The sequence below is a fragment of the Ambystoma mexicanum genome, chromosome 6p, assembly GCF_040938575.1.
Source record: "Ambystoma mexicanum isolate Mex_15411 chromosome 6p, UKY_AmexF1_1, whole genome shotgun sequence".
Classification (NCBI taxonomy): Eukaryota; Metazoa; Chordata; class Amphibia; order Caudata; family Ambystomatidae; genus Ambystoma; species Ambystoma mexicanum.
Genome location: NC_090935.1, coordinates 556,569,107 through 556,593,784, shown reverse-complemented (window position 1 = coordinate 556,593,784; position 24,678 = coordinate 556,569,107). Strand labels below are relative to the sequence as shown.

At 47.1% G+C, this 24,678-nt stretch overlaps 1 protein-coding gene and 1 pseudogene across 5 annotated transcripts in view; one reads left to right on the top strand and one right to left on the bottom strand.

Annotated features, from left to right (window-relative positions):
- ERBIN (erbb2 interacting protein) overlaps positions 1–24,678 on the bottom strand; it is a 2,559,118-nt gene that overhangs the window by 1,406,416 nt on the left and 1,128,024 nt on the right. For all 5 annotated transcript variants that reach the window (XM_069627374.1, XM_069627371.1, XM_069627370.1 and 2 more), the window contains one exon: positions 9,835–9,979. In XM_069627374.1, the coding sequence (XP_069483475.1) occupies positions 9,835–9,979 (145 nt within the window). The remainder of the gene's footprint in view (positions 1–9,834; positions 9,980–24,678) is intronic.
- Positions 11,315–11,536, top strand: LOC138511090 (zinc finger protein 706 pseudogene; annotated as a pseudogene).

Here is a 24,678-nt window from a genome sequence, read left to right as displayed (position 1 = left end):
TTTTACTTTTAGGGGTAGCGTCAGGGACTTTGGACTTCCCCATTTCTTTAGGAGCCTTATGTTTCTCCTTATGGTGTTCTGCAGGTTTCTTGTGTTGTTTCTCCCCCTTCCCGTGACTAGAGTAATGTTTTCCGGAGGTTTTAGGGGTTTCCGAGGGTTTCGACACTTCGCGTCGAGGTTCGGAGGTGGTCTTGGATGCTTCATGTCGAGATTCGGAGGTAGATGGAGGTCGCTGAATCTCGGGAGTAGACGCTACGCGCTTTGACTTGGGAGCATAGAGGTCGGAGTCGTCTTCTGACGAAGGAGCCGCTAGGACTATTGGGAGTGTGGCACCATTTCCAAACGCAGATGGTTGGTCTTTATCATGTGGTGATCGTGAACGGGAACGCCCAGGGGGGACAGAATCGTCAGACTGCTCTTTCAGTGCCTTCCATTGCCGATCGCTCGACACGCGTGTCGAGTCACGACTGGGGCTGATGTGTTTAGAGGAAGAGGTGTGGGTTGCGCTACTGCTGCCGGGTGTTGTCCCCATAACTGTACCGCTGGCCAGTCCTCTGAGGTCGGGGGCTTGCGCATGGGTGTCTGAAGTCAACCCTCTGCCCTCGCCGTCCGATACGGCAGCGTTGCTGCCATTGCTGAACGATCCCTCGACGTCCATGGCCTCTAGCTGCTAGGCCAGTCTCTCGATCGGTTAGGTCGCTTAAAAAAAGAAACTAGGCCGATAACTGGGGAAAAAAAAACACACCAACAAAGACACAAACATGGATAAACTCCATGTTACTGGAATGTTCAGCACATGGGAATTAACCTGTGCAACCTCCCAGAAGTTCTACCTGATATTGACTTCAGTCCCAGAAATGACCCCTAATCTGTGGCTATTGTGACAAATCAAAGTAAACAGACATCTCTCCCAAGAGGGAGCCACCCCCTTTGGGATTAGGGAGGTGAGCCTGTTACGCTTAACATCCCCTAGACAGCTGGGTAAGCAGGACCCCTCATAAGGGGACTCCCCTTAGGGGATAGGAAAGCGTCAGAGATACTTAAGTCACCATCCATCCCTTTCCCTTTTCCCCCCAAATACCAACACCTTTATAGGCTATGTAGGAGCTAAATTGAAGGATAATGACATGACCTCTTTAATCATGGCGACTCTCCTTCTGACCACACCTTGATGCAGTTCTCATGGAAAACAGTAAAACAGCAGAAAAACCTGCCTCTTGAATGCACACCATTGGAGTAATCAATCACTAAAGAATGTTCACGTAGTACATGGAATTTAACTGTGCTACAGTGCACTGCAGGGGTGTAGCCAGTAGAAGAGGAAGGATGCCAGATGCGGCATCTCTGCCAGCAGCACGCACTTGGAAAGTGCACTCAGGTCCCGTGATGGAGTAGCCGGAAACCATAGAACGTGGCAACCCGAATGAGACCAGACTGTCTCCGAGGCTCGAGGCCACCCCCCCCCCCCCGAGAACCACACACCGAGCAAGCGGGAAAAGAGAAGATGGCAATCAATGCGAGGTCCGGTTGACGAGTAACATAAATTGTGTACAATGCAATGAAAGGAGGCCCGGATGGTCTGCAGGGCCCTCCCAGGGAGAAGCGCCCATCTCAAGCATGTATACGGTCGCTCCAAAGGAACAGGAGGTGGGCAGCAGGGGGAAAAAAAAACCTGGAATGGTAGAAAAAAACAGAAGCCCCCGAGTGGGGAAAGAGGTAAATCCTGGAGAGAGAAGCGAACCGAGATGCGCCAGAGTGTGGAAAGAGAAAGAAAAAAAAGCCACAGAGTGGCGAGTGAACCGAAGCGTGAAACCCCAGAGTGGGGAACCGATAGAGAAACTATGGTGGGGAGAGAGAACCAAGAAGCCCTAAGAGTGGCAAGAGAAAAACTGGAGAGAAAAGGACGAGCACCGGGGGGGGGGGGTGGATGAAAATCCAGAGTGGGGAGAAGGAAACTGAAAGAACTCCTTATTGGGGAGTAAGACAGATAAGTCTCCCAAACGGGAGAAGGACTGTAAGAGATCTATAGAACGAGGAGAAGCGAGAGACCCAGCTGGAGGCCGTGACAGCACTCCACCAACACACAAACTTTATACTTGGAACTGTGACCTGGGCCAGGTCCAGTGGTAAAGAGACACAGGGGTGGGAGTCAGAAGCCATACATTCCATTGGTAAATTTCCCCAAAAGTATATCTTGGTTGTTTGCATTTTCTTTTGAGTAATAGGGAAAGAAAATAGGTTAGATTAGGTTCTGGACAGAGGGCGCATTTATGTTTAGCCAACCCGACACCCTGACAAGCACCCTTTTGACTTTCTTTAGTATACACCCGTTTGATTTTATTTAGTATAGAGCAGGATTTAAAGTCATAGGTTTAGGGAAATATTAGGCCTTTTTACACTGAAGAGAGACAAACTTCTGAGAATCATGCCTTCTTGTCCGTCTCCTAATTCTGACCTACCACAACAGGTATAGACACAAATTGCTATGTATGGACCTTGAAACATCTGCAACTGCAACATGATAGTAAGCTAGTAAGTGGAGAGGAAGTGTTAGAGGAAAACAAAATATGTTGGCAGGGGTATGCAACAAGTGTCACATTCCAAGGTATGATACTCTCAAGAAAACAACATGTGTTGGGTTGACAGTATTGTTTTCTATACATATTAATTTTGTTTTACAGACAAAACCTAAATGTAATTTTATTTATCGGCCAGCACAAAGTAATCAGATGGTAAAGTTGCATGGTGAGTTTGAGCAGTGACTGACAGAAATGATTCCTGTACGGTTTCAAGGTCTGTTCGATTTTGGGCATAGGCTTATAAACTAACAGATGTACAGAGAGAGTTGCATATTTGAGAGGTTATGTTTAATAGGAAGAAGCAGGCATTCCAGAATGCTCACGGAACATCCACTTTCTGCACTCCGTTGGACCAGATATGCCATGTTGGGGAAGCTGTAAAAGAAAGACCTTGCCTTACCCCCGACCACCTTGCGTATAATACTGTTCTTCGTCCTCTAAGCAGGAATAATCTTGTATTGATGTAAACGCAGAGGTAGAGGAAACTTCAATTGTTAATACCAACCTTGAGAATCAGGAAAAGTTCAATAAGGATTTTCATTATTCTACAGTAATGCTTCAAGAACTTTGCCATGAACTAAATTAATTTGAATTAGAGGTGAACTGATTCATTGAGCTTTAGATTGCAATGTCACTGAGAATTAAAGGAAGCTGCATTGGCCCATTCACTATAAAACCGGAGATTATTTATTTTTACTAACAGGGCGAGGAACTAGAAAATGTTTGGAATAAAGTTCTTTTAGGTTGCACTCTAGTGCAAAAGGGGCACATGACAGAAAAACAATAAATATTGCCCATTTCCCTTCGGGTTTTCTCTTTCTAGCAACATTTTTCGATATGAGCACGATTTATTTTGGCTTTATCATTGCTTGTTCCCCAATGAACTCGCTTGAACATGCGGTCTAGGGAATGAACTAAAAAACGTTGACCAGCTGGGTTAGTATGCCAAGGACAAAGCCACCTGCATGCTGGAAATAATCTGCTCACATTTGAACGGACAATGGACCTGCTCACAGCAGACCGAACGTCATCATGTGACGATATAACCGAAAATGGATACCAACAACAGACTATGGGGAAATTGAGGAGTTCATTGTTTTGGCGAGAGGTGAATAACTGCACCAGAAGGCCTAATGAGAAGATCTTAATATGATTGTCAGGTGACCAGTGACCTATAAAGATAAGGGGTCCGGAGGACAGGTCAGGTTAGAGTGATCAGTTTCCATTAAGTGCAGGTTGCAGTTTTCTTTGTCTTGCAAGGCAATGAATAAAGATGCCTAGTTGTCATCACCCGAAATTGATGCCTAACCCTGGTTTCTCTGACAATGCAAGGAAGGTTCATTTCAAATGGTGAAACCAACAAGTCAATAGATTTAGCGTTAGGTAACTTTTGTATCTAGTCTCGTACGCAAGGTCACAAAGGTTCAAGTTCCCACTGTAGTCTTTAGAGGCTACACATGAGAAAATCAGGATTCTTAGTACAACCACTTGGGGACGAATGGTCAATCCAATTATTGGTTGTTTGGTAAAGCGGGAGATGCTCCGGGTACTATGCTTTGTAAAAATAGGAGCCAATAATTAAGTGCCTTGGTTGCGGATTCTGGCAACTGAACTTTTAGGACGCTGTCACTGGAGGTCCAAGTCCTCCCTAATCCCCTTTGCAGATTGGATGCCCAGAGACCAGAAAAAGGAATACATTTCCTCATGCCCTGAATCCAAAGGGTTTTGTAAGGGGCAGTTGTAAAACCTTTCTCAAGGTACGTCGCTTTAGTTGGTTTTGGCCCCGAGCTGCCAAATGCTTGGCATCTGTGGTAAAGGTGCTATGGCTCCAGTGCAGCAAAGCTATGGTTTCAGTTCAGTGCTCCGGAGGCCCTGTGGAGTCTGTGCCAACATGGAGGAAAAAGTGCTGGTAGGAGGCTAGGAATTGAGATGCCAGTGAATCACTAAAAAAATGTGCTGATACTTACTCTTGGTTACAATGGCGGTCAGGATGGCATGCAATTTTGTCCTCCTCAACTCAATCCAAGATAAACTTCATAGATCAAGTCTTTGGCTAATGAGCTGCAGGATATAGTAGTTCCCACACATTTGTTCCAGAGGTCCAATCACATCCTTGAACATGAAAGGCGGACGCTGTTAAGCTGTTCACTCAATGAGTCATGCCAAGGCAAGAAAGAGGCTCATTAGCCACGTTCTTATGCTGAAAGTTACCAAGTTCTGCCTACCATGATACAGGGAAGAAGGTCTTGGAGATTCTTCCGTTCGGCTTTGTCACTTCCTCTTTGGCTAAGCTCTTTCTGTACATCGACACCGTCATGAAGCTGGCTATTCCAGGTTTAAAGTTAACTTGTGTGATGTTCAAGAGCCTGAGAAGCAACCTTTATGTTGCAATTCTTGAAGTCACCCAATCATTGGTGATTTCCACCTTCAACTATTACTATCTTCTTCCCGAGCATAGCTCAGGGTGTTGGTTCACTCCAGACTTGCCAGTCACACCAAACAGAACAGTTCTTGGGGTGGGAAACCTAGGCAGTCAATTAATGAACAGACTTTTTGAGGGTACAGCAGATTGTGTTTCTCTGTCTAGCTCTGGGAACAGAGCTCCTCAGGAAAAATCATGAACTGACTTGAACAAATTGAGAAAATGACAGTAATGCTGCAAAATAAGCTCGCGTTGGCCTTAAGAAGATGGCAAACACATTGTCCATTTTTAATTGGCTCCACTTGTTAAAAGTCTTCGTTCCCTTCCCCAAGCTCACCAGTGCTTAATTTGTGGGGGTGGTTGCCGGTGCCCGACACCGGCACTCTTTTTTGGGCACCGGAACTCATGCGGGGCCAGCGCACGTGCAATTGCTTTATTTGTTCTTCCACTTCGCTTTGCTTCGATTATAAATCATTGGGATTTGTCATTCTGATCTTGATCTCTCTCGTGCTTGCTGGTTGCAGGCCATGGCTGGCAGTGCCTGGGAAGGGCCAGCAATAAAAATGAACAACAAACAACAGCCAATGAAATCTACCATTCTGTTGTTACTATGCAGTATTTGATACATTCTGTATAGTCACACAGAAAGTGCAGTTTTCATTGGCTGTTCTTCCGAGCCAGTGAAATTACATGGTGACGTTTTGTTGTTGCCACACGAGACAGCGCAGCGCCACCTTCATTTCACAAGTTACTGTGAAGTGACGGGGTTGAGGCGTGGCATCGTCGGTCCTAACTTGAGAGCGAGCCTGCCCTGCTGCACTGCGTGGTGCAGCCTAGTTGCTTCCTGGGGCCCCCTCTGCCTGCTTTTTCATTTGTACGGGTGCCAGTGTGCGCACCCGGCCCCCCCCCCCCCACCCTGAGGCCCCGACAGGAGACCAAGTCCCAGCCGGAAAAGCAGGTAAGTCACTTGTTGCGTGGGGTGCAGCCTGAGCCCATCACAGTCAAGTGATCAGGCAAGGAAGGCCCAGGTCGGGCCCCGGCAGCGGCATGGTCCCCTGGTGGTGTCCTTACAGGGCAGGAGTCAGGACCCCACCAGAGGCCCATCTGCGTCCAGGCTTCTGTCTGTGTGACCTGTGTGCAGTGTGTTGCTTACTGCAGTCAGTGCCAGGCCCAGGCCAATTTCTGTGAAAAGGGGCAGCCGCAGACTGAGTCGGAGGACACTGCCGCGGGCGACCGGGCCCGTGGATTGTGCCCAAAAGTATGTTTTTTACTTTTTTCTTAGAAAACCCGACCTTCCGTGGAGCCGGTGGCCGTGGCCCCGCCCCACGGAAGGTAGGTTTTAAAAGAAATAACTTATTGTGAGTGGCGGTTGTGGCCCATCACTTCGAAAGTGATGGGCTCCAGCCGCCCAAATATACCTTTTTTCTTTTAAAATCTTACCTTCCGTGGGGCTGTTGCGCTGGGCACCTATTTTTGTCATCATCAGGCTCAGCTTGGCCGTGGCAGTGGTGGCCCCACGGATGGTAGCCTAAGTGATTGAGGCAAGGCAGGGACCGGGCGGGGCAGCGGTGTCTGTCACAAAAGGAATGAATTGTCGTTTGGAACTTTGGCCACTTTTTCATTGGTGCCGAGCCCGACTCGAGACAATTGTATGCCCCAGTCCGAACCTGGATAGCATTCATCTAAGCGAAACATGAACTGTGAATTTTTGCCTGGGTGTTTCCGTTCTTCCTTTTAATGTTATCAGCCTCATTAGTTCACAAATGAGCTTCAGCGAGGGGACCGGGACGGTGCACATATTGGGCCCAAACCGAACCAGCTGCACTTTGCGTGAAATGCCCATGCAAAGACGAACTTCTGAAATACCATTTCAGTTTTAAAGCTACACACATGGAAACTCGACGGGAATAAACATGGTGCTCGTGCCCACTAATCTGTCGTCATAAATAAAAGCACTTGTTGAGTATTCGTGTATAATTCTCAACCGTCTTTTGCTGTCATTTTTTTACATAATTCCAGCGCATGTTTTCTATCCTGATGTGTGGTTTATACACAAGATGTGGCCCCTTAACCTGGGTACAATACGCTTCGAGCATGTGCTCCAAATGAGAGCACATGCAATCCTCAGATAGGAATCCTCAGATAGGGTGGTAGGTGTTTGTTACACCCCGCAGTTTAGTGAAGTATGTCAAGAACATGTCAGTGGAAAGGAGATATCCAAATATGCATTCTCCTCTGGCTCCTGAATATTGGGTGACAAAACATATTTAGTTGTTTAATATGTGTTAAGGTGGAAAGAGGCCCTAAAGCAGAATTAGCACAGCCCGTTGATTTCACAACATTGTCTTGCAGAAATGACATTTTCCAAGTTATACAACACCATGCTCATGCTTGAAGGAAGGATGAAGGGGGATGCATTAATGAGATGTGATGACTGATAAGGGCTTGAGAGTAAATTGATTACACAAAACACCTGGATGAGGTGACTGAAGAACACGCTGAGGGGAAGGTGCTCTTCCTGGAGGTAACCGATTAACAATACTTGGTGTACTTTAACAGACTGTCAGATGGGGCAGAAGGGGTAGAGACATATACAGTGCAACAGTGACTGAAACAGAATGCTTTTTTATTTATTTGCCCGGGGGCATTGAGGCGCAGTTACAGGAGGAACATTTCTAAGTTGCGTATTCACTACTAGCCTGTGCCAGCAGTTGCTGCAGTGCCAAACATGTGACATGGAGCAGCGGCAGTGTGATGGGCCGATCTAGGTATGTCTAGCACTAAACTGGCGCGACCGGCGCGCACACTCTGAGGGCGGCGCCGCGACCGGATTGCTGGCGGCGCCGCACCCGACATTATGGGGCCAATATTTTTCGAGCACTGGCAGTTATTTTTTTGCAAATTAAGCACCGTCAAGCCCCTCTTGACTTTCAAAACACGGGTTCCGTTTGTCAGGATGTACCTTTCTTTCATATACAGTTCTTTCAAGGGGTAACATCAGAGACTTCAAAAATGCCAGGTTCTTTGCTCCTCCTAAGCATGACCACTCCGAGCTTTAACCCCTCTTATTTCCGGCTCATAACCTTTTGCCTTCAGGGCCTTTCTGCACCCCTTTTTGTTCCCTTCTGTTTTCTTGACTTCTTTCTCATGTCCACAGGCAGCTTCCTCACCTTGTGCTCACTGGCACATTCTTTGTCCTTTTTGTGTCCCCTGACACCTTCTCCAGCTTTCCTGTGCACACTTTTCACTCTCCCGGGTCACTCGTGCCCTCTTTATTCACGCCCCTTGCACGCTGTGCTTTTCTTGCTTTCTCTTACTTTTTCATCTTGTCACTCTTCTTTCAATCTATATTGCTTTACTAGTTTCCTTTCATTTCTTTCCCGCTCTGTGCCACTTCATGCATTCCTTTTGCCCGCTCCTCTTCAGTCAGCCGTATGTGCCAGAGTCTCTCCCTCTCTTACTTTCAGGAGACTCACACGGGCAGCAGCAGTGACAAGCGGTCCCTTCTGGTTGTGCGGGCCTCAAGTCAGGTACTCACCACCTGCCCCTCAGACAACCTTGAGTCCGGAACAGGTCCCACAGTAACGAGAAATGTTCCGACCACCAATAGCAGCCTGTGGGGTGCTTTGCTGCAGCTCTCTGGAGGCTGGTCCCTAGCCACCCTACATTGTCTCACAAACACCAGACCAATGTCTCGGCACGCCGTTCTCCTTTGGGCTGTCAATACTGCTGCTCTCTGGCTTCTCTGGTCCAAACAATGTCCCCAGCTCACTCTTTCACCTGTCTAGAACCACACCTTTTATAGTTGGAAAAGCATTCAAGTGGAGTCAGGTGTGAGGGATCATTAGTAAATGCCGGACTATGGGACAACTTAAGTTCTTTCTACAGCCAGTTGCGCCCTTATACTCCCCATGTTATTCCTAAGGAAAATCTTCACTACTCCCGACTGCCTCTTCCCCGTGCCAGCATTTGTTGGGAATAGAGAGGGGGGGGGGGGAGAAATACCCCATGAAAGCTGAGGGTAAGGGTTCTGAGGTGGAATGGGAAAAGGTGTGCCTCGCCCTAGGATGTTCTCCTCCCAATCCCCCATGACCCTCCACTCAGGGGACCCTCCCTTGCTTGTCCACCCCCAGGGTTGGGATCCAAAAGCGATGGCCCTTCCCCGGCCACCTGACCAGAGGATTCCCTGGGGAGTAGGTGGAGAACACAGTCAGATTTCAAACACAGCACAAGGACAAACAAATCTATGCTTTGGCTACTATAACTATTTGGCATGCAAGTCAGGCTGATATCAAATTCTGTATATAGAAAGGTACATGTGGCATAATATTGCAGCACGTGAGGGGCTGTTTTAGTATACTTCCAGTGACAAAGTGCATGTGATGTCACTTCTAGTACCATTGCAATTTTGGAGAATTGTCGTACCTGTGGGTAAGCATTTTAGCTGACAGATCAACTCAAGAAAGATAGGCCAGCAAGAATCAGTTTCATAACCAACTTGAAAATAATAGTCTACGGTCCATTAGACTCAACCTTGCGGTGGCTCAATGCCATTCCATCACGTTCCTCAGCAAACAACTCAGCAAGTGTTATAGCTCGGCAAAAGCTGAGGTAAAACCGCAGAAGATAACAATGCAATGACTTCAGTGACGAAACTAATATTTTTTATACAGGCACACACCTTTATATTCTGGGACAAATACATGAACCTAAAATATAGATCAAATTTATATGTTGTGAAAACAAATCAAAATGACAGCCCTATTAACTCCTTCATTTATACGACCAACCTCCTGCTTGGGCGCAGCGCTATGAATACAAAGAAATACCAACCAATTGACTCTGGCATCTGTTGCAGGGAATTACTGGACAAGAGGAGGTCCTGGAGGCTTTCACATTCCGAAATGCCTTCTTCAATTATTTCAATGTTGTTCTTTGCCAGGTCCAGGTAGGTCAGTTGCTTTAAACTGCCAATAAACTGCAGAGAGAAGACAAATGGTATGTGTTCACTGTAAAGTACCCGAAACACCAAGTACCAAATGCACACAAATTATTATCCTGTAGGTTCCAATCAAGCAAACAAGTACAAAAAGAGATTGTAAGCTGTGCTCATAATGTTTGACTTTCTGCTTCGAGTGACAGTGATATAGGCATGTGCTGTTCTTTGGAGATACCGAGGAGTAAAGATACATTAAGAGCTTTGAATTCCAATTTAAACCTCAAAGAAGAGGCATTCATTTTGTTATGTATTTTTTTATTGTGTGATATAGTTAATTTAAACTTTTCACAAAGTTCATTATACATTTCACATATAAAAAATAAAAAGAGCAAAAAATGAATAATTACAAAAAATACAACAAATATAAATTTCCAAGCATAGATTAGACTCAATTATAAAGGATTAACATGTTTTAACACGTTCTAAAATTAGTTGCTGCAATAATCACGGATACCTGCTGCCCATTTAAAATTTGATGTCAAATGTTTAGTATGCAAAGATGAGATATCAAAAACAAAGTGCCCAAATGTTATTAATCTTAGTTATCAATGCTCCAATGTTCCTATACTACGGGGACAATGACATAGCATACAAAGTTGTAACTAATATTTTAAATTAATTCTACATCCAATTATCACATCAGGTTTATCTGCATAAAATGTTACTTACCTGTAACTATTATTCTCCAGCATCGGTCTGGCATAGATCCACATGCTCATGAATGTTCCCAGTCGTCCGGCTGGGAATCCTTGGTAAAAGAAAAAAACTGTTTCACTTCCACTTTACAACTGTATTTCTCCTCTACATCAATCACTGTCCTCGGGTCATACAGCCCCCATCCAATGACAGTCTCTCCCTAAGCTCCACCCCTGGTGGCCATCTTCAGATTTGGTAAGCACGTAAAGTGAAAGTATGAATCAAGAACAGCCGCAGAGGGGAAAGAGGGAGGGTTTGCATGTGAATCCATGCCAGACCCATGCTGGAGAACAATAGTTACAGGTACTTCAGGCATCGTGGGGACCTGCAGCAGCATCGACTAGCCTCCTCGCCACGAGGAAACCTCTGGGACGACTTGCACACCAAATCTATATTAATTAGCAGGTAAGTCTGTTCGGCTTTGGCTGCCTGCATATTGCTCGTCAGTGATGTCGAACTTCAATCCTTGAAGAAACTAACCCAAATTGCCCATGACGAGTGCCAACATTTCTGGGGATTGTGCACTTTTACTTTTCCTAAGTGCAGCTTTTGGAAAGCAGTTGTGCTTGTGTACACAGGGGTGCACCATCAACGTTTGCAGTCCACCAGATTTTTGCAATGGCTCGTGGGCAGCAGAAGATTCAGTCCCAGCAGAAGAATGCCAAGCAGCAGGCAGATAAAGGCAGCGTCAACCAGAAAGCGGCAGCAATGTAAGCCCTTGTCTTCACTTGTCCTGTGTGCAGTACACAAATTCCAGAACCGAAGACCTTCAAACGGCATTTTAAGAGCAAACAGCCGAAGTCGCGGATGCCTGCAGAGTTGGTGGATGTACAGACATGAAGCAATGTTGGATGATGTGGACAGTCTGAATGCGGCATCAGTGAAAGAAAGTGCTCCAGCGGAGATGTCGGAAGCATGAACATTCAACCTTCCTCTTTCAATCCTTTAAGACTACACAGCTCTACCTCTTTTTTTAAGAGGTGATGGAGGTGGGGTTGAATTAAATGCAAAATCCATTGTAGCTTCAGTAACCTTCTTCCAAAATGTATTTTCTTGTTAAGTTTACTTTTGTCTTTAAAAATCTGTATCTGAAGAAGTTTTAAATTTGTATTTTGTTTGGTGTGATGTGTCATTTGCTTCATATGATCAATTTAGTGTTTTGTCAAACATCCCCCCGTACACTTAAATTAATTTCTTTTTTTTTGCATTAAAATGTAAGGACTTTTTAAAATGAGTGTTGTCTCTTTTTGACTGCCTATTTTTTTTAGTATAGGCAATCATGCCTCTTCTCCATCCGATTGTGTTGACTGTAATTTAACACTTAAGTGCAGATTTTGTTTCATTTTAAACAGCCTAACTGGGCTGTTGAATCCAATTGTGTTCCTCCTGCACCTCAAGCAAACAGGTTGCGTAGCACTGCCTGGCGACCCTGGAATCCCCGTCGATGCAGAAGAACTTTGTGAAGGTGTGGGTAGACCTCCACGTAGCAGCCATGCAGATGTCCGGCAGGGGTAGACTAGACAGGAACGCCATTGTTGTAGAAATCGCTCTGGTGGAGTGGGCTTTCGGACAGCGGTCAGTTCGGCAACCGATGACTGCGTGATGCAGCCGAAGAAATGGAAGCCTTGGACAAGGCCTTCCCATGGTTCACAGGACGAAAGTTCACAAACGGTTGGGAGGACTTCCAAAAACTGTGTCACGTAGAACCTCAGGACACGAGCAATGTCCAGCGAGTGCAAGGCCCTTTCCGCCGGCGACGAAGTGTTCGGGAAAGAACAGGCAACACCAAAGGCTCATTGAGGTGGAATTCTGATGGAACCTTCGGCATGAAGGAGGGGTGCATACGCAGCATCACCCTCGATTCATGGAAAGTCAGGTATGGTTGCTTAGACGACAGGGTCTTGATCTCACCTACTCTTTGGGCAGAGGTGATGGCCACAAAAAAATCCATTTTCCACGAGAGCAACTTGAGTGGGGCCTGATGCACAGGCTGGAAGGGGGAACTCCATGAGCCTCATCAAATGCATGTTGAGTTTCGACGCCGGGGCAGGGGCCTTCACGAGTGGGAACGATCCAAGTACTTTGATAAATTCCTTGATATAATTCCTTGATCATTCTATCAAGGTACATCTTGAAATTCCAGATGTACCTTGATAGAGGCGTGCGCCAGTCAGGCCTTGGCCAAGGATAGCAAGTATGGAAGGACCTGTGGGGCTGTGACCCTGAGAGGGGTAATTTATGGAGACGGAAATCATATATCGAAACGCTTCCACTTTTGACCGTAGCACTTCAAGATCGACGACACCCTGGCGTTGGCGAGCACCTACCTGCATTCCGCAGGCAACTCCTATCCTTAAAACTCTAGGGCTGCAGGAGCCAAGCCCTCAGATTCACAATCCTGGGTTATGATGAAGGATTGCGCCTCCTTCTCTGGTGAGATGATCCAGAACCACTGGTAGCTTGACCGGAGGAGACGCGTACAAGTTGAGAAGGTCTGGATACCAAATCTGCCTCAGCCGTGCCAGGGCGATGACAATCATCTTGCATAGACACAGTGTGTTGATGACTCGGGGGAGTGGGAACAGAGGAAACTCGTACAGAAGTAGCCCTTCCCACGGGGAGGAGAATGTGTCCTGCAGGCTCCTCGGCTGGTGGAATCTGCTGGCAAACTTCTGGCACATTTGAGTTTGCCGCCATCGCAAATAGATCGATCTAGGGCCTGTTCCATTTGACTAATAGGCAGCCCACATGATCCTGATGAAGCTCCCACTCGTGGCAGGAGCGCAGTTCCCTGCTGAGGGAGTCTTTGATGGTGTTCTTGACTGCTGCCAGGTGGAGAGAAATGAGGAACATCCCCGGCCGACAGCCCAGCGTCGCAAGTCCTGCGCTTAGTCGGAGAGTGGCGGGGATGAAGTGCCCCCCTGATTCCTAAGGTAGAACATGGTGGTGTGTTGTCTGTGAAGATCCTCACTACTTTGCCTTTTAGAGACAGTTGGAACGATTTGAGGACCCAGAAGACTACCATAGCTCCAGGACGTTGATGTGAAGATCCTTCTCCTCCGGCAGCCACAGTCCCCTGGTGTGCAGACATCTGATGTGCACAACCCAGCCTTCTAGGGAGGCGTCTGTGGTGACCGTCTGCTGGTATGGGAGGTTCTGAAATCCTGTACCGTGGGTGATGTTGGAGCAGACCACCCAACATCCTATTGCCCGGCGGAACTCCACATTGAGCGATCTTTTCAGTGAATCTTCCAGACACCTGTATCCAGCAGGTGTCAAGGAATTCCTGTAGGGGTCGTGTTTGCAACCTGCAGAGCCCGACGAGATAGATGCAAGACGACATGCCTAGCTTGCTGGCCCGCTTCGTCGTCGACAGCCGCTGCACCTTTCCTTGAATGGCTGCTAGCCTATCTTCTGACTGCGATGCCAGACAGGACACCGTATTGAGTATGGCGCCTAGGAACAGTGCATTCTGTGATGGCGTTAAGGACTTGAGATAGTTGACGGAGATTCCCAGATCCGTCAGAAGTCGAACAGTCGTTTGTGTGTCCATCGGCCAGATCCCGCGAGCGGGCGCGAATCAGCTAATCATCCAAGTACAGGTATATGTGTATGCCCTGTAGACGCAGATGGGCCACCACTGGTGGCAGACATTTCGTGAACACTATGGGTGCAGCCTTCAGGGCGAAAGGTAGGGCATTTAACTGGTAGTGTCGTCCCTGTACTGCAAAACACAGAAACCTCTGATGCTTCTTGTGAATGTGTGGAAGTAGGGATCTTCCAGGTCAAGAAGTCTCCTTTTTCCATCTGGCAGAGCACGTGTTGCAACGTGACCATCCTGAAACTTTGGGACTTTAGGTATATGTTCACACAGCGTAGGTCTAGAATGTGCATCCCCATCCCCCCTTTAAAGCCCCCCCAAACAGTCTTCTTTATGACCAGAAAGTATCTGAAATAGGCGGCGGAGCCGTTGGAGAACCAACTATCGCCCCTTTCACAGCATGACCCTTACCACTTCCAGGAGCTGAGGGAAGTGCTGCTCCTGACGGGTAACCGGAGGTATCTGCGGATACATGTGTTGAAACTCCAGGGTGTGTCCTTGGGCAAGAGTGTCCTGCACCCATCTGTCAGTGGTGATCTTTCTCCACTCGCTGATGAACCTAGTCAGTCGACCTCCCAACAGGGTGCACAAATGGGGGACGACGCCCCGGTCGGTTCAGGCTGTACCTCCTGATGGAAATGTGTAGCCTTCATCCAACGTTGGCGCCGTGCGTGAAATGCTTGCTCGAGATCAATGCAGAATCTAACGGAACGAGCCGAGCGAGTTCTCGTTCTGTTCAAACCTGTTAGGACGGATTCAATCCGAGTAGGTCAACCTTGAGCCGACTGACAAATGGACCATGGCACCATTCAGCCCACAGCTCAGAGGCGTCTGCACTTAAAATTAACATATCTGTGGCATAAGGCCATACATAAACCCCACTGCGAAACCAGACATATGCCGCAGCTGCACAGAATGGACTCTTCTTCTAACCTTTAATGCCCACCAGTGGACACCCAAGATATTCAGGGTGACCACCCTTTGCCATCCGTGCCAAGTTATTTCTTAGCATGGCAGTGCACACACAGAACGCTCAGATGTCCCAGTCTACCTGTCCTGATGAAGGCCCGCACAAGAGTAGCTTATAGCATAGCCCAATGGGGACGAAACACCACTGTGTAGACTCCCAATTCTCAAGTTACAGTGCCTAAGAATTCACACTGTTCACGATTGTGCAATATAGCACTTTGTATTGTCTTGATTTCTTTGTTATGACCCCTGTCGCGCTAGGAAATGTATTGTTTAGAGCATATTTATTGATATTCAAGCCAACCATCTTGGATTGTTTGTTACAGTATCAATTGTCTGTACATTTGTATCAAATGGGTGTTTGTGTTGTGCCTAAAAGGTAGACAATTATGTCTTTCTTTGACAAAAAATAATTTATGAAAACAAGAAAAGTGTTTTATATTATATAAAGTAGAACTGTGGGATCAGTGGATTGGCAGGACTGACCCGGTTCACGTATGTTAAGCAGAATCCTGGGCAGTTCCCTTAGGGAACACAACACAAGATTAAGAATACTGGTGAGAGCAATAAATCCCCTTTGGTATCAGTCTATACCACAAAGATTTAGTTGGTAGCTGTGGCTAAGCAGTCAGACTTATCTCAAGAGAGATTAGTAGTATTCAGGGTTTACAGAATAGGTCTACAGTACCATGGCACAAGGAAACACTCAAAGCTTTGTATTAAAAAAGTAGTTATATATATATATATATTTTATACACTTCTAATAAAACAAATGTATCACAGTCATCAAGCAAGTTAAATTAAGTCGAAGGAAAACTATACACACTCCCAAGTTAAATTGTAGACCAAGTGAACCAGAGTGAAAACTGAGCAAAACGGTAGAGTGAAAACCACACAAGGGAGGCTCTAGCAATTTCTCAAAAGGGAGGGAAAACACAAGTTTTCAGAAATACCTTCTTACACACCCTAGCAACACTTCTCATAAGTTTGTGAACCAGTTTAAGCAAGACAGTGCATCAGTATAGGCAATACTTAAATGAAAACTGAGCAAAATGGCATTTCACAAGTTTTTAAAAATGGGAAGGAAAGGGTAGTTTAAGAAATGGATGCACCACACAGTTCTAGATGAAAATCAATCTAAGGAAGGCAGGTCTAACAAATGTACCCAGAGTCAGTAGGCCTGTGCCAAAGTCAGTTGGTACAGGGCAAGGGCCCAGGAGCAAAATGCTCTTGTAGCTGCAGTCAAGTCTTTGATAAACAAGTTGGAAAAGGCGGATGCAGAAGGTTGAAAGAATGTTAAGCGAGAGGGGCGGCCGACCCAACAGGTAGGTAAAGGATTTAAAACACCATTAGTGCTACCGCGAAGAGAGGGCGGCCTGGTGGAACAATGTACCTTGAAATTAAGTGGCTCCTGCGGTGGCGGTTGTTCCTGGTAGTTCCTGCAGTTTGGGTGATCCAGCAGAGGAAGAGGCTCTCGTCGTGGAGGAAGGTTCGAGTTACTGCACTACCCAGTGATGAAACCAGCCGCGGAGCTGCCCGAAGAATAAAAGGTATGCTCCTTTAAAATCGCGGTTCAGGTGGACGGGTGCCTGGCTATCCGGCCTCCGAGTACTGGGTATGGGAGATTCGACCAAGGCAGGTCCGAGAAGGCTGTTAGGCAGAAATCTGTGCAGCTCCCTTAGGGACCACTGCAAAAAGTTTAAGACTACAACAGTAAGCCGTAAACCCAATTGGTAGCAGTCTGTACCACCCAGATTTACCTGGTAGCTGTGGCTGAGCAGTCAGACTTCTCTCAAGAAGAGTTAGGCAGTATATAGAGTATAGACAATAGGGCTAAAAATACAGTAGCACAAGCAAACACTGACCAGAGCTTTGTTATAAAAGTATATAATTTATTTAACACAGTCACTATAAATATATACACCTCCCTAGTTAATTATTCGACAAGTCTAGGTTAAGACACCACTTATTTTGCAAAACAGAGGTGAGCGCATAACCGTAGATGGCACTCCAATAATTTGTTTAAAAAGTGAGAGAAAAGGCAGAATAGGAAAATAACAGTACCAACACTTAAGAAACAGCAAGTCAGGAAAGGCAGGGTCTACTGTATAGCAAATAGTTCATAGGCCAGACCCACTCTTGGAGAGAGCAAGGCGGAAAGTGCCCAAGATCACACAGTGGAAATGCACTCAAAGTCTTTGCAGAAAAGTCAAAAGAGGTTGGATCTGTGCAGAAAGGTAAAGTTAGCAGGTTCGAGGTCACCCCAGGATAGAGAGTCAAGGATTTACGGGACACCTTGGAAAATCTGTTGCAAGGGAGACCAGACGGGACACAGTACCTGAAATGGTGAGAAAGCTTCAGCGGGGGCAGTTGTTCCTGGCAGCGGGTGCAAGTCGGGGCTTCGTCCAGGGGAAGAGAAGATCTTGACGTGGAGGAAAGCTGGAGGTCGTTGCACTGCCAGGGAAGAAACCAGCCGCGGAGTTTCCCGGTTAAAAGGTACGACTCTTATTTGCGGTAGTGGTAAAGCGTGGCTATCCGGCCGTTGGGGTGCTTGGCACGGGCGATTCGACGACGAGACGATCCAGGAAAGCGAAAAAGGAGAACTGGTTGGTGTTAGGCAGAAACCTGTGCAGTTCCCTTGGGGACCACTGCAAAAGATTTAGGACTAAAGGTATTGGCAGTAAACCCACTTGGTAGCAGTCTGCACCACCCAGATTTACCTGGTAGCTGTGGCTGAGCAGTCAGACATCCCTCAAGAAGAGTTAGGCAGTATGCAAAGTATACACAATAGGCACTCAGATACAATAGCACAAGCAAACACTGACCAGAGCTTTGGTATCAAAGTATAGAATTATTCATTTAAAAACACACTTATTAAAACGCTCCAGCACGATTATGGTAAATCACTCTAAACACAGTTACTATTATTATATATACATCCCTTCTTCCTTATCTGACAAGTCTTAGTTAACACCACTTATTTCCAGACAGAGGTGAGCGCTTAACTATAGATGGCACTCCAATAAATTAACGAAAAAGGGAAGGAAAAAGGCAGAATGTAGGAAAATACACCACACTAATACTTAGCAACTCTTAAGCAAAGCAGGAAAGTCAAAAGTTACTTGTGAGCCAAAGTCCATAGGCCGGGCCCACTCTTGGAGAGCAGGGCACAAATGCACCCAAGATCACACAATGACAACAGGCTTAAAAAGTCTTGCAGGGAGTTCAGAAAGGTTTTAGTTAGGTTTCAGAAAAATTTAGCCAGGGTGTCCCAGGCTAACCCAGGGACGAAAGCCGGGGGCTAAATCTACGCCATACAGTCGGTTGCAAGGGAAGCCAGGCGGAACACGGTACTTTATGTGGAAAGGATCTTCCAGCGGGGGAAGTTGTTCCTGGCAGCGGGTGCAAGTCGTGGCGTCGTCCAGAGGAAGAGAAGATCTCGACGTGAAGGAAAGATGAAGGTCGTTGCACTGCCAAGGAAGAAACCAGCCGCGGAGTTTTCCGGTTAAAGGTACTACCCTTTGATTCGCGGTAGTCGTAAAACATGGTATCCCGGTTGCCGGGGTCCTTGGCACAGGCAAGGCGGCCACGAGATGCTCCAGGAAGCGTAAAAGGAAGCAGACTGGTTATCCCCACCACTCGAAGGAAGAAGACTCTCCGGGCTGGAGATCTCCTCTGCCGTTGGGAAAAGTGGTGAGACGGTTCAGCAGGGCTCCACCGGTGGTGTCGTCGTAGCAGGTTGGCTCAGCTTCTCCCTCGTCGAATTCTTAGGTCCTGTGGCGTCTTCTGAAGTTCCAGTCCCCAAAGCCCTGCTTTTATGCAGAAAACCCCCATTCACTCAGCCTAGCTGTCACTCAAACATGCTAAGCGGTGAGCCGGCCAGCTCGCCACTTGGGCCAATCAGGACGGAGTGCGACTTGAGTTGCCTAGGCAACTCAGTCCAGGGTGCCTAAATCCCCCTCCATCCCTCCTAAGTACCCCAGACAGAGTGGCACCACTTTGGAGGGCTTCTGTGGAGAAGCCCGCCAAAAAGTGGAACAAAGAGCTCAACTTGGGTTGGAGTCACAGAAGCGAACACAAACGCCATTCTGGCAAAAAATACCAAACGGATAATTAATATTAAATAAATAAACCGGCGGTATGTTCGAGGCTATAGGAATTAAATAATTAAAGTTGGTAGCCTCGAACAATGGGAAATCCCATAGGGATATATTCGCGGTCGAATATAAAAAGTAGTATCCACTGCCACCAGCCAAAACTCGGTCAGGGGGGATGGAGACGTGCCCCCTCGACTAACAGACCCCAGGGCAATCAAATTGCCCCGGCCAGTACGTCCACAATATGATGGTTTGTACTGGTTCTGTTCAGAATTTGAGACTAGTTAAGTCAATGGTGACTTTACATTCCCTGGGAGACAGTAGTCAGTCCCAGGGTATGGAGTCTATACTGGGGGTCACTATGACACCCCTGTGTTACTGCACTGAGGGTGCTGTGTAACACACATCACAAAAACACATGAAGCCCTATGGAGTAAAAGACCCCATAGACCATTAAACACATCTAGAGTCAAAGAGACACTCAAATCATGTCCAAGAGTGAGGGTAAAAGAGTCTCACTCTTGGCAGGAGAAAAAAAAAAACCCCAAAAATCCAGCAAAGCTGCTGGGAGAGTCACTAGGTTAGGAAATTCAGCCTAAACAGAGAATTCTCCCTAACACTTGGTCCCAACAGCTCAAAGGGAAGAAGACTCTCCTGGAAGAAGATCTCCTCTGTCGTCGGGGAAGTGGCGAGTTCGTACAGCAGGGCTCCACCCGTGGTGTCATCGTTGTAGATGGCTCAGCTTCTCCCCTCTTCGGATGCTTTAGGTCCTGTGGCGACTTCTGAAGTTCCAGTCCCAAAAGCCCTGCTTTTATGCAGCTAAACCCCCATTCATCAGCCTAACTATCACTCAAACATGCTAAGTGGTGAGCCGAGCGGCTCACCACTGGGCCAATCACATTGGAGTGCGACTTGCGTTGCCAAAGCAACTCAGTCCAGGGTGCCTAATCCCCCTCCCACACATCCTGTTGACCCCAGACAGAGTGTGGCACCATTTGGAGGGCTTCTGTGGAGAAGCCCGCCAAAAAGTGGAACAAAGGGCTCGACTTGAGTTAGAGCTTCAGAGGCGAACACAAACGCCTTTTCAAAACCGAGTCCTGGCAAAAAGACCCAACCGGGGCATAAATATTAAATAAATAACCCGGCGGTATCTTTAACATTGCACCAAAAAGTGGTGCGTTTAAAATCAATGGGAAAATCCCATAGGAAATATTCTGGTGGAATATTTTGCGTGGTATACACTGCCACCAGCCAGAAACTCAACAAGGGGGGACTGGACAGTGCCCCCTTGGAAAACAGACCTAGGGGCAATCGAATTACCCCTACCAGTACTTCCACAATATGATGGTTTGTACTGGTTCTGTTCACAATTTGAGACTAGTAAAGCCAATGGTGACTTTACATGCCCTGGGAGACAGTAGTCAGTCCCAGGGTATGGAGTCTATGTTTGGGGGTCACTATGACACTCCTCTGTTACTGCACTGAGGGAGCTGTTAACACACATACCAAAACACATGAAACCCTATGGAGTAAAAGACCCCATAGCCCATAAAACACATTTCATAGTCAAAGGACATTTGCAATCATGCATAAGAGTGGGAGAAAAAGAGTCTCACTCTTAGCAGGAGAAAAAAAAACCCAAAAATCCAGCAAAGCTACTGGGGGACTCACTAGGTTTGGGAAATTAGCCTTAACAGAGAATTCTCCATAACAAAGGCGATTGGCAAACTGGTTGGTCCCACCAGCTCAAGGGAAGCCTGCTCTTGCAGGTGAAGATCTTCTCTCGTCGTGTGGAGAAAAGTGGTGAGACGCTGCAGCAGGGCTTCACCGGTGGTTCAGTTGTTGCAGATGTCTTTGGCTTCTCTCCTCTTCGGCTTCTTAGTTCCAGTGGCGACGTCTTGCTCTTCCAGTCTTCAGGACCCTGCTTTTATGCAAAAAGATCCCCATTCATACAGCCTAGCTGTCACTCAAACAGTGGAGTGGTCATCTTGGCAGGAGACCCTCCAGCCTATCAGGATAGAGTGCGACATGGGTTGCTGAGGCAACCCTGTCCAGGGGTCCTACTCCCCCTCCCACACAATGGACCCACCCCAGACTCAGTGGCGCCGAAAGGAGGGCTTCTCGGTAGAAGTCCGCCAAAAGGACGAACAAAGGATCCCCGACCTGGGTTAGGAGTTTAGAGAAAGACACGAGAAATAAGTTATATTAAAGTTCTGGCAATATAGGATACAGTAATTACATGCAATACAGAATTTACAGTAGACATATGCACATTAGCAACGCATTAAGTTTACATGGATTACTGCGAATTTCATACTTATTTTGCAAGGACTGAGGTTTTCAGTTTCCTGTGAAAAATAGGAAGTGAGTTTTCCGCTCTAATGTCTGCAGGGAGAGCGTTCCAGGTCTTGGCTGCAATGTAGGGGAAACTTAGACCTCCGGCTTTGGCTTTTTTGATGCGTGGGATGTAGATTAGGTTGGCGTATTGCGTCCTGGTGGGACGGGAGGAGGAACGTTTGAGGATGGTTTCGGATAGATAGGACGGGGCGGAGAGAGAGACATTTGTGAGTGAGAGTGAGGATTTTGAGAGTGATCCGTTCTTTGACCGGGAGCCATTGGGCTGAGTGCCTGGCCTGGGTGATATGCTCTCTTCTTGGGATACTAAGAGCGGCCCGGAGAGCATTGTTCTGTGTGACTTGTAGTCTGTTTAAGTTTTTGGCTGATGTGCCTGCTAGGAGTGCATTGCAGTAGTCCAGTTTGGCTCCAATGGTTGCCCTCGCTATAGAAAGGCAGTTGGGTTTAGAGAGGTAGGGTTTGATGGCGTTTATGAGTTTGGTGGTGTGTGCAAGTGATTGCGCTGACTTGTCTAGTCATAGATAATGAAGAGTCAAGGTATACTCCGTGTCTTTACGGCTGTGGATACGGGGATGATGGAGTTGTCAATGGAGAAGTTAGCGTACAGTTTGTCAAGTTTGTCTAAGATGTTCTGCTGACCTAGTATCATAATTTCAGTCTTGTCACCATTGAGGCAGAGGCCATTAACTGCCATCCACGCCTTGATGACGGAGTAGATTGTGTGGAGTGCCTTGGCGTCTTCGTTGTATGATCCAGTAAGTGGTAGGAGTACTTGTGTGTCGTCCGCGTAGTTTGTGTATGTGATGCCGTATGAGTCAAGTTTGTCAAAGAGGGGCTTGGTGAACAAGTTGTAGAGTGTGGGAGCAGTGCAAGATCCTTGAGGGACCCCGCAGTGGATTGTCGTGGGCGTGGCGTTGGCGATGTCCGAGAAGACTTTCATGGCTCTTCCTTCTAGGAAGGAAGTGATCCAGAGGGCTGCTTCTTTGGAGAAGTTGGCTGAGTGTGTGAGGTGTGAAGTGAGAGTCTTGTGATCAACCAGATCGAAAGCGGCTGAGAGATCTAAGAGGAGCAGGAGAACAGGCTTGCCTTTGTCCATGATTTGGGTGATCTGGCTCTTCAGATCTACCAGGGCTGTTTCTGTGCCATGTCCTTTCCGGAAGCCTGATTGCCTAGTCCCGAGGATGGAGTGGGTTTCCAGAAAATGTTGGATTTGGCAGTGTGCAACTTTGTCCAGTAGTTTCAGCAGGAATGGCACCGTGGTTATTGGTCTGTAGTTGTTTGGTTGTGAGGGGTCGAGAGTAGTTTATTTTTTTTTTTTTTAGGAACGGCTGGACCCAAGCCTCTTTTGAGCATACCCAGTGGGCTCTGACTAGCGGCTCTTGGCCTCATCTTGGGCCCACACGGATGAGGCGTCCTCAAAGGACTTAAAAGACCGCTCCTCGGACAGGCTGGTCATGGGAGAGACATGACGCTTCTCTGAGCACAGGTCCGAGGCCTTGGTGTTAAGCCATGCCATCAGCCTTCTGTGCCTGTCCTCCATTGAGCATGACGCTTCTCGGAGCAGAGGTCCGAGGCCTTGGTGTTAAGCCATGCCATCAGCCTACTGTGCATGTCCTCCATTATTTTCTTGGAGAAACCGAGCCATATTTTGCACTCTACCTCCTTGTGGTCCGGGTGCAAGCAGTAGAGGTATTACAGGTGCTTGTCCTCCACAAACACATTCCGTAGGCCGTATTTGGTGCCAGGCCTTAAGAGAGAGCTTCCTTCCTTCTCCTCTGTCATGGTCAGAGGGCGCTAAGTAGGCCCAAAGGCCTTATAGAATCTTTGATGATCTTCACCCCTTGAGGGGAACGGAAATTCACCAACAGTGTATCCTCGCTGTCGGCAGATAAAGAAAAGAGAACACAGGCTTCTTTGAAACAAAAATAGAAATGTTTGTCGAAAACACGAAAAAACTTACAAATAGCTCGGAGAGCAAACTCGAGGACTCCCAACACTGAAGCTTGGTGCAAAAATCTGAAGATCGCTGCCAGAGGGGGGGGGGTTTAGGGAGAGGGCCGTAATTGGATGGGGGCAGAATGACCCAGAGGACAGTGATTAGTTTGGAGGAGAAATACAATTTTTAAGTGGAAGTGAAACTTTTTTCTTTTACCGAGGATTCCCAGCCTGACAGAGAATAATAATGAGCATGTGAATCCAATGCAGACCCCATGCTGGAGAAGTTTGGGTACTCCGCCCCTCAAGAAGCCTACATTAGATAACAACCTTCCCACCACGACCTCCTCGGCCTACGCCAATCAGGCTTCTGCCCTAGTCATGGAACAAAATTCACCCTCTTGGAACTAAAAATCCAAATGGCGGAAATCAAAAGACAAGGGTGACCTGCGCATCTTCCTCTTACTTGACCTCTCTTCGGCCTTTGATTTGGATAAACACAAAATCCCCAGCTGCCCATTTCTCGGCTAAAGCCATAGATTGGATAGAGTCCTTCTCATCTAACCACACAATGAGTGTTCATCTCTGCGGCAGTCCCCCCCCAGCCACAATCACCTGCAGAGTGCCAAAAGGCTCATGTGTCTTCCAGACACTGTACAATCTCTTTACAAAGCCCCTCTTTGACCTCCTAGATGACCTGGGTGTCACCTACACTAACTATGCAGATGACGCCCAAATCCTCCTATCTATCTCCGGCAACTATGACACCGACTCCAACACACTGAGCAAAATATACCAAACCATTCAGGGCTGGATGGCACAACACAGACTATGCTTAAATGATGAGAAAACGGAACTGCTCCTTATTGGCAACCAATCTCGGTGAAACAAACTCAACGACTCCTACAAATCCTTTATTATCGAGGAAAACATGACCGTTGCTAAATAGGTAAAAACTGTGAGCATACTTGACTCTGCGCTATGCCTAACAAGAAACGTAAATGCAATCGCATCGGCAGCAGCAT